We start from the raw sequence: 14,545 nt of genomic DNA, 5'->3' as shown, positions 1-14,545 counted from the left end.
CCCAACCTGGACCCCCCCACACAGACCCCCCCCCCCATGCCACTGGTTTGTGTGTTTGTTTCTAAAACCGTTGGTCAGGTCATCCAGCCCTTTGTTCTGGGCTCTCAGATCCTCCCATTTCTCAGCTCTTTTCCTGTTTGCTGAGCTCCTGCCTCTCATTCTTCCGATCCTCAGGCACCTCTTCCCCGGCCAGGCATGGTCGCTTCTTAGACCTCGTGTGCACACTCTGATTCATTAGTAGTGGACTCCACTACCAAAGTACTACTGTGCGTTTAGAAAGAGGTTTGGTGCCAGAGTGCCTGGGTTTTTGTTGTTGTTGTTGTTGTTTTGGTTTTTTTTCCCAAGATTTATTTATTTATTATATGTAACTACACTGTAGCTGTCTTCAGACACTCCAGAAGAGGGTGTCAGATCTCATTACAGATGGTTGTGAGCCACCATGTGGCTGCTGGGATTTGAACTCAGGACCTCCAGAAGAACAGTTAGTGCTCTTACCCGCTGAGTCATCTCACCAGCCCCGAGTGCCTGGTTTATTAGCTATGTCTGCTTTGGATGCAGGGTGGGAGGGGAAACCTCCTCCGTGCTGTGAACTTAATGAGGTACACTGTGTTCAAATAGCCCACCTTAGACTCAGGCTGCCTTCTTTCCCCCCGCCCCCAACCCCTGGGTGTGTCTGTCTGTCTCTGTCTTTCTCTTTCGTATAGTCTCCTACCTACTGTGTAGCCTAGACTCAAAGTGAATTCATGGTCTTGCCTCACCGTCCCATGCAGTTCTGAGGGACATTTCCCCACACTCTGTTCTCTCCCTTTGAAGCCCTGGTTTCCCAGGCTCCAAGCAGATCCCGAACTCTTAACTCTGTATCCTTTTCAGCTGAGCTACGTCTTGGCCTTTGACGGATTCCCACGCTTCCTGGACACTGGTGTGGTTCAGTCAGACCGGAGCCTCATAGCTGCCTTCTGCGGCCAGCGGCGCGACAGACCTCTCACTGTGCAGGCTTTATCAGGTATGGGAGCTTGAGGGAGCGAGGCTGGTTAGTCTTTGGCTTCTCTTCATCCTTCGGTGTTGGGGGTAGAATCCAGTACTGGCTCCCTTAGGTGCTGGGCACATTCTCTCCTGCTCACCCACACCGCTAGCGCTCACTGGTAGACCAGACGAGCATGCTCCCTCAAGCTACATTCCAGACCTTGTTCTGAGCTTTTTCAAACTTAAAAAAGTTATTTTGAAAACTGGGCTTTGTATCCCATGCTTCTGCACCTGTCATTGATGGGATTTAGGACCCAGGTTCTAGCTCAGGGAGAGGTAGGGGATTCAGGTGACACCATGCTTTTCCTGGGTGACACGGCTTCTCTCCATCTCTGGACTTGAGTTGAGAAAAACAAGATTTGGGCTGTGTAGGCGTAGGCTATCTTTGGAGAAAGGGATGGGTAGGGCACATCTCTGAGGCACTAGAGTGGGACCTGAGCCATTTCCATGTCTTTACATTTCTCAACCATGGAGTTTGTGGGGACCTTTGGCAATGTCTAGAGACATTTTGAATGACAATTAGAGATTCCTCTGTCATCTGGCAGGTGGACACAGAGATGGGGCTGTCCGTAATATACACAGGAGTTTTCACACCAGAGTTGTCCACCCCTCAGCATACACCTGGCTAAAAGGGTGGGACGCTTAGGAGATGGGGGCGTGACATGGAATAACAAGGAAGAGCTGGCTACGTGCGCTGCTTTAAGCAAGTTTTTGGAAATGCTTCTCTACACGTGACTCAGAGCAGTTCTGAGGCCAGAGGCAAAGTGTTTTGCTGTAGCTGTGTAAAAGCCCAGGTTGTGAGGCAGCCACTAAAGCTGAGGGGCTCACAGACTCAGCCATGGGTACAGCAATGATCCAGGGATACATGTGCTGCCCTCACGGGCTGGGGGAGAGGGACAGACTGCCTCTTTTACTGAGGCAGTGGAAAGGAATGGGCTCCAACCTTGTCTTGGGAGCTGCAGGCAGGCAAGTCTTCTTTAAGGAGGGGAATCTTGGCTAGAAACAGAAGGTAGGGGACAGAGAGGGCAGCTTCACCAGGCAGAGGAGTAGCAGGTACCAGGCCCTGAGAGCAGGCTGCAAGGGCCAGCACTGCGGTGTACAGATGTCAAAAGTGGGAGATCTTGAGTTCAGAGGAGTCTATAGTGTATGTGGGTACCAGATAGGGACGTTGTTTTTATTTGAAAGGTCTCGTTGTGAAGCCCAGGACTCCCCTAAACTCATGCAATCCTATTTCCTCAGTTTCCCTAGTGATGGAATTATTAGAGGGGTGAGCCACAGTGTCTGGTCTGTCTACCCTCTTTCCCTCTGTTCCTTCCTTTTTGAGCCAGGTTCTCCTGGCCCAGGCCAGCCTTGAACAGTGTAGTTGAAGATGACCTTGAAATCTCGATCCTTGTGCTTGTGGCTCCCCAGGGTTGGGATAGTAAGTTTTATGTAGTGGTGGGGACCGAACCCATGTCTTTGTCCATGCTAGGCAAGCACTCTACCGATTGAGCTATACCCTAGCAACTGGCTCTGTCTTTTCTTTGCCCCAAATGTCCTTGAACTCCTGACCCTCTCGCCTTCCCTCCTGAGGGCTAGCATCACAGGTGTGCGCCAGCCACCTCAGCGCTCTCCCTCGGAAACAATGCTCTTACACAGGAGTGTGTGGAGCTGCGAAAGGTCTGCAGTTGTCCACAGCGGGGTCAGAGTGGCTACTGACGAGATCACAAGGGCTGCTGGAGGGCAGAATGTAGGGCATTCAGGAGACAGTGGGAGGGGAGGGGGTGCTGGTGTCCAAGATAAGAATCCGCTTTGCATGGTAGCTTGAAAGCTAGGGAGTGGTGGGCAAGCAGAGCAGTGGGCAAGCAGAGGGGTCTAGACTGTAATGTTTATGTCCCCAAGGATGCCAGGGGCTGAACCCATGGCCTGGCCTGTGGTAGGCACATATTCTACCATAGATCTAGAGCCCTAGCCTAACTAAGATTTAGTTAGAAAATGGCTGGAATTTTAGAGCCAGCTGTGGTGGCACACTCCTGTAATCCTAGCACTTGGGAGGAAGTGGGAGGATAGGAGTTCAAGGTCATGCTCAATTATATAGTGAGTTCAAGGGCAGCCTGGGCTACTTTGTCTAAACAAAACAACCTCCCCACTCAAAACTAAAATGTGTGGAACCTGATGGGTTGGTTGGGGAAGGGGAGGGTATGCTGTGAGTGGCTGGTTTTCCTGGGTTTTCTCCACAAGTGTAGGAGCAGTGCCCAGAGTAGGGCTCTGCCCACCTCTCTACCTTTCTCCACAGGGTTACTTGTGTTGCACTGGGAAGCCAACGGCTCCTCCTCCTGGGGATTCAATGCTTCTGTGGGCTCTGCCCGATGTGGATCAGGAGGTCCTGGCAGTTGCCCCGTCCCTCAGGAATGTGTGCCCCAGGATGGGGCTGCAGGTGCTGGCCTCTGCCGCTGTCCTCAGGGCTGGGCTGGCCCTCACTGCCGCATGGCTCTGTGTCCTGAGAACTGCAACGCCCACACCGGGGCAGGGATTTGTAACCAGGTACAGGTGGGACAGGAGTTGCCGGGTAGGGTAGGGATGGTGTTCAGGGCTCCTCTGAGCTGCCTTCTGATGTCCTCAGAGCCTAGGTGTGTGCATCTGTGCCGAGGGCTTTGGTGGCCCAGACTGCGCCACGAAGCTGGATGGTGGACAGTTGGTCTGGGAAACGCTCATGGACAGCCGCCTCTCAGCTGTGAGTTAGGGAACAGCTTTGTCTGTCCTGTGGGCTATCTTCCACCTCTATTCCTGGGACTACCGTAAAACTTCCCACCTAGACCTGGCACTCGGTCATGACCTTAGCCTGACCTCTGACCCCCTCATTTCCACTCCAGGACACTGCTAGTCGCTTCCTTCACCGCCTGGGACATACTATGGTAGAGGGACCTGATGCCACTTTGTGGATGTTTGGGGGCCTGGGTCTGCCACAGGGCCTGCTGGGAAACCTGTACAGGTAAGGACTACTATAAAAAACCAATTCATTTTACCTCTTTGATTTCAGTGATGGCTCTAATTATTTACTAATAAATGCCTTGGGCCCAAGCTTTTGCTCACTGCCCGAGCAGCTTGTAACTTACTTAATCCATTCAAACTCGTCTGTGTCTTCATGTAGTTAGTAACCTCTCTTTCATTCCCGACCTGCTTCTTCCTCAGGGTCTCCCCCAGTGTCTCCCCCAGCATCTCTCCCTGAATCTCCTTTCATTCTCTGTTTCCCAGAACCCTCTCTTCCCACCAGTGCCCCACCTCCTATCTCCTGCCTCAGCTTCTTGGCCATTGGCTTTTTCACCGTCAGATGATGCTTATAGGAGATTCTCCGTGCAGAGGACTCTAGGGAGATGAGATGCTTATGTAAGGGAAGTTTGTTTTAGGGGCTGCTGAGGTACCTCTTACGCCAGGTGAGCAGAAAACCACTCAGGTGAGAGAGAGACAGTGAAGAGGATCGTCACAGGAAAATAACTAAGGGATTCTAGGACAACTCTATAAAGATGCGGGGTTGACTGCTTAGTGAGCCTGATACTTTGTATTTTGGCTCCAGGTATTCAGTCAGTGAGCGCAGATGGACACAGATGTTGGCAGGAGCTGAGGATGGGGGCCCAGGCCCATCACCCCGTTCCTTCCATGCAGCTGCCTATGTGCCCGCTGGCCGAGGTGCCATGTACCTGCTGGGGGGCCTCACAGCTGGGGGCGTCACCCGTGACTTCTGGGTCCTTAACCTCACTACCCTGCAGTGGAGACAGGAGAAGGTGAGCATCTGTCTCCATCCTAGGCCTGTTTCTCACAACAGACTCAGCAGGCGTCCGTCCATTGGAGTTCCTTTGAGTTTCATCACTAGAGGAATCTACCCTCAGGGCACCAACAGAAGCACAGGAATATGACCTGTTGGTGTATTTCAGCTATAGAAAGCTTGCCTAGAATCCTCCAGTGAGGGGCTGGGGGCGTGGCTCAGTGGTAGAGCCCCTGCCTAGAATCCCCCAGTGAGGGGCTGGGGGCGTGGCTCAGTGGTAGAGCCCCTGCCTAGAATCCCCCAGTGAGGGGCTGGGGGCGTGGCTCAGTGGTAGAGCCCCTGCCTAGAATCCCCCAGTGAGGGGCTGAGGGCGTGGCTCAGTGGTAGAGCCCCTGCCTAGAATCCCCCAGTGAGGGGCTGGGGGCGTGGCTCAGTGGTAGAGCCCCTGCCTAGAATCCCCCAGTGAGGGGCTGGGGGCGTGGCTCAGTGGTAGAGCCCCTGCCTAGAATCCCCAGTGAGGGGCTGGGGGTGTGGCTCAGTGGTAGAGGCCCTGCCTAGAATCCCCCAGTGAGGGGCTGGGGGCGTGGCTCAGTGGTAGAGCCCCTGCCTAGAATCCCCCAGTGAGGAGTTGGGGGCGTGGCTCTGTGGCAGAACCCCTGCCTAGAATCCCCCAGTGAGGAGTTGGGGGTGTGGCTCAGTGGTAGAGCCCCTGCCTAGAATCCCCCAGTGAGGAGTTGGGTGTGGGGTGGGGTGGCTCAGTGTTAGTTCCCTTACTTAGCTTATATCAGATCCTGGTGTTAATACTCAGCACCACAGTAGGATAGGGAATTGTAAAGTTGAATTTGAGTGGTCAACGTAGGTTATACATTTGTAGCTATAATCTGATCCCTGGACAAGGGCCTGTGACACTCTCAGTGGCCTGGATGGGATGCAGTCCCACCCAGCAGCAGAGCGATCAGAGGAATAAGGACTTTTGATGTTCCTGAATAAGCAGGTGTGCAGTGGGCAGAACCTAACTGGGCCCTGGCAGGCAGGGTCTAAGCAGCTATGGAGCTCTTGACTCCTTAGCTGGGGCTGATCGATCTTATGTCCATAAAGTGAGTCTTCCTCTGCCACCTTGGCTGACATTAGCTCTCCATCTTACAGCCCCCTCAGAACATGGAGTTGCCAGCGGTCGCTGGTCACACCCTTACTGCCCGTCGAGGCCTATCCCTGCTCTTGGTGGGTGGCTACTCCCCTGAAAATGGCTTCAACCAGCAGTTGTTGGAGTACCAGCTGACAACCGGCACCTGGGTATCTGGAGCCCAGAGTGGGACACCCCCAACAGGTAAGGCTGCGGTGCAAGCTGTCTGTGCTTTCCTTAAGCTTCCAGTCCACTCTCACACCCTGGTCACTGCCCACTATACTTTAAAAGATCTCCTTGTTGTCACCTGCCAGCAGCTAGCTCTCCAGAGAATCTTTGCTGCTTCCTTCCCTTAGTGTCGCTGTCATCCCCTTCCCCAGCTTCTAAGATCCCCACCTCAGGGGCTCTTTGTTCTCTTCTGCCCTCTCCTCTGTGTCTCCCCTACATGTCTTAAGCACTACCTGTCAGCCATTCCGCCACCCAGTCTCTCTCCTGGCTGCTCTGTCACTCCTTCTCAGCCATTGGCTGTCCTCTCTGCGGTTGTCTTCTAGACCCAAAGGACAGGGGAGGAGGGAGGGGCTCCCCACACCTCTGGCCACAGAGCCTTTTGGGCAAGGGATGTGGTCATTAAGAAGAGGAGCCCAGGAAGTGAGGGGATACTGCTGGCCGTCAGCCCTTCCCTGCCATCTCTGTGGTCCTTCTGCCCCTCTAGGTCTCTATGGTCATTCTGCAGTCTACCATGAGGCCACCGACTCCCTCTATGTGTTCGGGGGTTTCCGCTTCCACGTGGAGCTGGCAGCACCTTCTCCGGAGCTCTACTCCCTGCACTGTCCTGACCGTACCTGGAGCCTGCTGGCACCTTCTCAGGGGGCAAAGGTTAGGATAGCTGGCTGTAGCCACGGCAGGGGGGTTCCCCAAGGACTAGCTCCACTCACCCAGATTCCTGTCCCCTGTTCCCTACTTCCAGTCCCTGTAAATGAACAGAGAGAAATGCCAGTTGTTTCTTTTTCCATGCCTGGTTTGGAGAAAAGAATTCTTGGCAAGGAAGTGAGAGGCATGGTTTCTGCCCCCACACCACCCTGACAGATCCCCTCCCCTTCCTGAGCCCCTGTCTATGCATCCCTGTAACTCTGGCCTTTTAAGGCTAAGGACACAGGTGTGCGAGAGCAGGGATCTGCCTCTGCTGGTAGGGACAGTTGCATGTGATGTACACCGCCCCCCCCGACCCCTCTGAGGAAAAGGGGTGCAAAAAAGACCAAGTTTCCAGGGAGTGGCTGGTTCTGTGGGCTGCTCTGCAGGACCCAAGAGTTTCCCTCCCAAACCGGGAGAAGAGGGGGATGAGCTGGGTGAGGCTGGGAGGGAAGTTGGTGGCAGGTGAGTTGGGAAGAAGTGTGTGGAACCAAGGGTGGGGTCTGACACCTAGGCTCTCCCTGCATATGTGTCTCCCACCAGCCCCGGCCCCGGCTTTTCCACGCTTCAGCTCTGCTCGGAGACACCATGGTGGTCCTTGGGGGGCGCTCAGACCCGGATGAATTCAGCAGTGATGTTCTGCTCTACCAGGTCAACTGCAACACCTGGCTCCTGCCTGCCCTCACCCGTGAGTCCCTACCCCAAGAGGCTGACATCCATCTGCAGCCCTCCTTTCCTCTCCATATAACTAGAGGCCACTGAGTTTCTTTCTTTTTTCTTTGGTGAAGGAGTCGGTCTGTCCTTCCACACGTGGGTCCTGGGAACTGACTCAGCTTCTCAGACTCAGTGGTAAAGAAGACCCTCTGAGCTGTCTCACAGCCCCTTTCCTTTTGTCTTAGAATGGTTTGTTTTTTCTTTATTTATTGCTTTGTTATTTAGTATCATTGTGTCAGCTTGGCTTGCTTAGAACTCACTCTGTAGACCAGGCTGGCCTTGAACTCACAGAGATCCACCTGCCTCCGAATCCTGGGTGCTGGGATTAAAGGCCTGTGCCACCACAGAAATATGTTTTTATTCTAGTTTTTTTTGTTTTTTTTTGTTTGTTTGTTTGTTTTTCGAGACAGGGTTTCTCTGTGTAGCCCTGGCTGTCCTGGCACTCATTTTGTAGACCAGGCTGGCCTCGAACTCAGAAATCCGGCTGCCTCTTCCTCCCGAGTGCTGGGATTAAAGGCGTGCACCACCACGCCTGGCTTGTTCTAGTTTTAAAAGTAATAGTAATCATTGTACATAATTTGTAAAATAGGAAGAAAAACAAAACATCTGTAGCAAAAACCACTTTTGAAAGTGGGAAGTGTCCAGGTTTTCTGTCAGGTTTGAGGTGAGCTTAGAGAGTTGGAGAGATAGCTTGCGGTTAAGAAAACTTTCTGTATATTCACGAAGACTAGAATTTAGATCCCAGCACCCATGTAACAAGTTGAGTGTCCCACATGTGTGTGGAACCCCAGCCCTGAGGCAGGCAGGGACAGGAGTCATTGGAACTTGTTGGCATCTGGACCAACCAAGAAAACTCAAGTCCCAAGTTCAGGGAGTGACCTTGCCTCAAAGCAATAGGTAGAGAGGGTTAAAGGATGGATGACACTCGATGGGGGTGTGTACATACTTGTGTGCACGTGCGCGCCCACACAGACACAGACACACACACACACACACACATATACACATACCTTAAATCTTTTTAAAAATTGTAAGTTCTAGAGTCCACTTGTATTTTAAATATATATAAATATAGAATGTACTATAGAATAAATTTACTTTTATGAAGTTCAAAAGAAACTCCAGAAACCAACAAATAAAACTCAGAGCTACTTATTTCCCGATCGTTATATCCTTAATACTGGATATGCAGTGGTTGTTATTCCTGGAAGGATGTAAGAGGGGAGTCTAGGTAGCTCAGAGCTGGAAAGCTGTTGTAATAAGTGAATGTTGACAGAGAGAGAAACAGAAATGGGCATATGGCCTTTTTTCTTTTTCAGTGCTTCTAAGACACTCAGGCCTTGCACATACAGAACAGTTGCAGTACCACTTAGCTATTGGGAGAGCAAGTGCTCTTTCTGCCATCCTCTTCCCCAGAAGACCAGAGGGGCATAGGACTGTGCTGTGTGTCACTTACAACTCTTCCTACCAACACAGGCACAACACAACCCTGTTCTCCCACATCTTATCTTCTTGGCCTTGTAAATGCTCCACCACTGAGCCACACCGCAGCCCCTCACTGGGGGATCCTAGGCAGAGGCTCCACCACTGAGCCACGCCCCCAGCCCCTCACTGGGGGATCCTAGGCAGAGGCTCCACCACTGAGCCACACCGCAGCCCCTCACTGGGGGATTCTAGGCAGGGGCTCTACCACTGAGCCACGCCCCCAGCCCCTCACTTGGGGATTCTAGGCAGGGGCTCTACCACTGAGCCACGCCCCCAGCCCCTCACTGGGGGATCCTAGGCAGAGGCTCCACTACTGAGCCACACCGCAGCCCCTCACTGGGGGATCCTAGGCAGAGGCTCCACCACTGAGCCACGCCCCCAGCCCCTCACTGGGGGATTCTAGGCAGGGGCTCTCCCACTGAGCCACGCCCCCAGCCCCTCACTGGGGGATTCTAGGCAGGGGCTCTACCACTGAGCCACGCCCCCAGCCCCTCACTGGGGGATCCTAGGCAGAGGCTCCACCACTGAGCCACGCCCCCAGCCCCTCACTGGGGGATTCTAGGCAGGGGCTCTCCCACTGAGCCACGCCCCCAGCCCCTCACTGGGGGATTCTAGGCAGGGGCTCTCCCACTGAGCCACGCCCCCAGCCCCTCACTGGGGGATTCTAGGCAGGGGCTCTACCACTGAGCCACGCCCCCAGCCCCTCACTGAGGGATTCTAAGCAGGTGATCTATTGGCCCCTCACTGGTAGATTTGCGTTAGGGGTTCTACTGCTGAGCAAGGGCCCCAGCCCTCACTGGTGAATGTCTCTGTGAGCTGTACTGCTAAGCCATGACCTCAGGCCCTGTCTAGCCTTTTCATTTCCTTGAGCACTGAGTGGTTGCTTATGTGTCCAGGACCTGTGTTCTGTGTGTTTTCTCTTTTCTTTTTCCCTTTCTCTCTCACCCTCCCCATTCCCTTTTACTCCAACTCAAACTTTTTAATATTCATTCTGTCTTGGATTAAAAATAAACATTAATTTATGTAATATGAAATTAATTTTTTAAAAATTAAAAGCCAAGTATGCATAGCCAAGTGCACTTGCTAGGCAGGTACAGTGCCCTGGCTTCAGTTCCTAGCACACACTCACACACATGTCACTAATTTTCTCAAATCCTATTTTTAATGATGCTTCTTAAACGCCTTAACCTCCCTTATAGCCCACCACCCACCAGAGGTCGTGAGAAAGAAAGGATACAGGGGAAGTGGACCTGTGGTTCTTTAGAACAACTCCTGTCTGTGTTGTGTGGAAATCAGCAGTTCAGTTCCCAGGTCAGCAGCAGCAGCAGCTCGATCCACTTCCAAACCCTTCATGGATACACCAGCAGTCCAGTTCGGTAGAGTCGGGATAGCAAACACGAATCAGTAGTGGTGGCACTACCTAGCAGAGACAGCCAGGCCTCAGCGTTGGCACAAGTTAGCTGGAGGGACCTGGAGGGACACCAGGAGAAGTTCTGGGCTGTGCCTCTCTCAGGAAAGTGAAGATCAGTGAAGGTGTGAGAACCACAGGTGTTGCACAGCTAGCTCTAAAAGCAAGCCAAGCTCAGCCCCCGTCACTATTGGGCGAGTCCTATTTATATCCAGCAAACATCACCCCTCCACGGGTCTTGCTCTAGCCCTTGAGTCTGTCTCAGCTGACATCACTCTGCCAATTAGCCCAAGTCTTCAGAAGCGGCAAGAAACTGCAGCACATCACCAGAAGTTTTTTGGTTCGTTTCTGTGGAGTCCCAACAAACGCAGCTCAACTATGCAACGTAAGGTGGACCAATACACGTGGTCATTAGTGAAGAATCCTTCATCACGTGTCCTTTTACGTGCTTGCTTTAGCAGAACATCCTCTCTCCTGTGCCTGCTTCAGTGAAACATCCCTTCACAAGTCTTCCTTAGCCTTTCACCTGTGTCCATTTCGGGAAAACACTCCAGCAAAACACCATCCAACACAGTGGGCTCTCCAAAGAACCCTTAAACTTTCACTTAACACACATACAAATAAATTTTTATTCTGGTGGCTTTTAGAGCTTTTACTGTCACATAGCTTCTAGTGCTGTGTGACCACCACCTCCATCTGGTTCCAGAATCTTGGTCTCTGCTCTTTTCATTTCCTGTGGCTTATTTGTTATTCAGGGTGTTACAGGTGGAGCCCAAGGTGCAGCCTGTGCATGTTAGGGTAGTGCTCCTGTTAGGGCGGTGCTCCTGTTAGGGCGGTGCTCCTGTTAGGGTGGTGCTCCTGTTAGGGTAGTGCTCCTGTTAGGGCAGTGCTCTGTCAGTCAGCCACATGCTCAGCCCACCTCTTCCTCTCCCTCCTCCTCTTCCTCCTCCTAACCTGTTTAGATATGTTTATTCTATTTGCCATGTATGACTGTTTGTCTGTAATTATGTATGTGTACACGTGCCCACAGAGGTCAGAAGGAGGCATCACATCCCCTAGACTTGGAGTTACAGATAGTTGTGGGTGCTAGAAACCAAACCCCGGTCCTCTCCAAGAGCAAGAAATGTTCTTAACCACTGAGTCATCTCTCCAGCCCCCACCTCTTTTCCTGTTCTTTTCTCTGTTTGTCTGCACTTCTGTCCCTGTCTTGGCTGTCTGATTCTCCTGTGTGTCTGTCTCTCTTCTCTGTCTTTATCTGCTCCCTTTTTCTCTGTCCTTTCTGAATGTCCCTCCCGACCAGTCTTTCAGGGGGTCTCTTCTTTGTGCTTCCTGCTTTCTACTTCTCAGAACACCCCATCTTTCTTCAGGTCCAGCCTTTGTGGGGTCCCCGATGGAGGAGTCTGTGGCCCATGCAGTGGCAGCAGTGGGTAGCCGCCTGTACATCTCTGGAGGATTTGGGGGAGTAGCCTTGGGCCGCCTGCTGGCATTGACCTTGCCCCCCGACCCCTGCCGTCTGCTGCCTTCACCTGAAGCTTGTAATCAGTCTGGGGCCTGCACCTGGTGCCATGGTGCTTGCCTGTCTGGGGACCAGGCCCACAGGTAACCATAGTGACTGACAGTCCATGGCACAGTACACACTGGTGTCCTCTGAGGGTGTTAGGGAGTGAGATGGACTTGGGGGGTCTTGAAGTTCGACTGTCAGGTTCTGCTTCACACATGGGGAAGAGAATGATTATCAGAAGTGGAGGTGATTGGAAGGACTCCAGTCTGAACTCTGCTTGTACCTTAGTGTCTCCCCTTCTGGAGAAACTGGGTTGGAACTTGCTTCTCCATGTATAGCATAGTTTAGACCAGCAAAGATTGAGAGTGGTGCTGCACCCAGGATATCTGTATGGGAAGACACTGAGACCAGAAGGGCAGCTCAGAAAAGGCTTCCAGTACCTGGCTGGGACCAGGCTCTGACCAAATCTGCAGCCTCCTCAACTGCAGGAGCACAGATGCCCCTGAAAACCAACTAGTCCCTTGGTTAACTCATTCGTCTGCCTGGGTGCCATGATGGAAGCCTACTTAGGGGTTCTGTTTGTCCCAAGATAGGCAGTGGAGCGTGTCATCATGCATCGTGCAGAATGGTTAATGGATGTGATTATGGGATGCTGACCCCAAACACACACACACACACACACACACACACACACACACACACACACACCTGTGGGCCTGTGTGTCATAGCAGGAGTACTCACTGTTTTTCTAAAATCTGGAAAATGCTAAAAACCCATTCATTTCCAAGGAATTTCGGACCTATGCTGTGGACTGGGGGGTTGGGGAAGGATGGAAATTGGAGGCCTAAGCAGAGAGATTCCTAAAGTGCTTGTGGGGGGCAGAGTGGCAAGGGAAGGTGGCACAGAGAGACCTTGGCCTTTGGCTGTGTGAGAGGAAGAATACTGTTTTGGGAAGGGGTAGGGAGGGGGAGGAGACGGTTGGTGATGCCTTAGGTTCAGTGGCAGGAGGGCACGTATCACAAAGGGATGGGGCTAACCAGGATCCTGAGGTATGCAGCTTGGGACATGGTGGAGGCTTCTGTAGGACCGTGTACAAGAGACAAAGCATAAGTCCTAGATGAGTGAGTGAGCTAACCTCATGTCCTCTAGGCTGGGTTGTGGGGTGCCCCCTTGCTCCCCAATGCCTCGCTCACCTGAGGAATGTCGGAGGCTGCGGACCTGCAGTGAGTGCCTGGCCCGCCATCCTCGGACCCTGCAGCCTGGAGATGGAGAGGTGAGTGGTGGGTAGAGGGGCAGGGATACTGGTCTCCATTGTGGTTACTGCCCTACCCATCCCTGCATCTCAGGAACCATGGAACTTGTCATCTGTGATTGATTGGGTAGGAAGAAAGGATACTGAGCCTCACAGAGCCCACCAACTCCATCTTCCCCCCACAGGCATCCATTCCCCGTTGTAAGTGGTGTACCAACTGCCCAGAGGGTGCCTGCATTGGGCGCAATGGGTCCTGCACCTCAGAGAATGACTGTCGAATCAACCAGCGAGAGGTCTTCTGGGCTGGCAACTGCTCAGAGGCTGCGTGTGGGGCTGCTGACTGTGAGCAGTGCACGCGGGAGGGCAAGTGCATGTGGACGAGGCAGTTCAAGAGGACTGGTAAGCCTCCTTCCTCGCGGTTTGCTTTATTGGGGATGGGGGGGGGGGGGTTAGAGGCCTGGGTGCCTGCGGATCAGAGGGAAGCTGGGAGCTGAGAGAGGGAGGTCAGGGACTAGACACTGAGGCTGAGCTGGCAGTGCTAGGGCTTAAACTGGTGGGGCTGGAGAAGGGCTGGCATCTAGACTCCTCTGAAGGAGGAGAGTCCGGGAAGCAGACTGGTTACTGACCCTGTCCCTCCCCGCCAACCCCCCACCAGGGGAGACTCGCCGAATCCTGTCAGTGCAGCCCACCTATGACTGGACTTGCTTCAGCCATTCCCTGTTGAATGTGTCTCCTATGCCAGTGGAGTCCTCGCCTCCACTGCCCTGCCCAACACCCTGTCACCTCCTGCCCAACTGCACATCCTGCCTGGCCTCCAAGGGTGCAGATGGGGGCTGGCAGCACTGTGTGTGGAGCAGCAGCCTCCAGCAGGTAATGCCCGAGTCCTGCTGCCCAGCCCGGCATCCTCTCTCCTCCCCCTTGTCCTCTTTTCCTTCCCTCGTCTTCCATGCCTCCTGCTGTTAGGATCACAACTCTGTACTCCTTTCAGGACATCAGGGCCATCCATATTCAGGGCCTAGTGAGACACTGCCAGGGAGGGCCCAGTCACACAGGGTGGGCCAGGACCTCCCCTGTGGGTTGGAGATGTGACTGGTGGCAGTGGATGTACTTGACAGTCAGGTGGCTAGGACCTAACTGCCTACCACATTGTCCTCTTCTGGGAGCTCCAAAAACGTGTCTACGTAGCATAATTTAGTGGTCCCAGTGGAAGACAAAAGCATTTGCCTTGGTTTGCCCCCGTGGAAGGCCAGTCAGATCTGCCCTCCATTGTCATATCTAGCAAGGAATGTCTGATTCCCACTGATACCTCTTCCTCGTGCCTAGGCTGATAGATAGGCTGATAGCCAGGACGCAGTGGCAACATTCCAGCTCCCCAAGCCACTGGGGA

The 14,545-nt window shown here is 53.1% G+C and overlaps 1 protein-coding gene across 1 annotated transcript in view; it reads left to right on the top strand.

The window, feature by feature from the left end:
* The window catches only part of Megf8 (multiple EGF like domains 8), a 52,241-nt gene that overhangs the window by 26,992 nt on the left and 10,704 nt on the right, over positions 1-14,545 (top strand). The window contains exons 23-34 of the mRNA XM_021166329.3: positions 871-1,003; positions 3,299-3,546; positions 3,626-3,736; positions 3,876-3,994; positions 4,577-4,784; positions 5,912-6,092; positions 6,601-6,764; positions 7,341-7,485; positions 11,772-12,003; positions 13,056-13,179; positions 13,344-13,557; positions 13,814-14,028. Of these exons, the coding sequence (XP_021021988.1) occupies positions 871-1,003; positions 3,299-3,546; positions 3,626-3,736; positions 3,876-3,994; positions 4,577-4,784; positions 5,912-6,092; positions 6,601-6,764; positions 7,341-7,485; positions 11,772-12,003; positions 13,056-13,179; positions 13,344-13,557; positions 13,814-14,028 (2,094 nt within the window). The remainder of the gene's footprint in view (positions 1-870; positions 1,004-3,298; positions 3,547-3,625; positions 3,737-3,875; positions 3,995-4,576; positions 4,785-5,911; positions 6,093-6,600; positions 6,765-7,340; positions 7,486-11,771; positions 12,004-13,055; positions 13,180-13,343; positions 13,558-13,813; positions 14,029-14,545) is intronic.

The sequence above is a fragment of the Mus caroli genome, unplaced genomic scaffold (assembly GCF_978045245.1).
Source record: "Mus caroli unplaced genomic scaffold, Mus_caroli_1 scaffold_8, whole genome shotgun sequence".
Lineage (NCBI taxonomy): Eukaryota > Metazoa > Chordata > Mammalia > Rodentia > Muridae > Mus > Mus caroli.
This window is presented reverse-complemented; position numbering and strand designations above follow the sequence as displayed.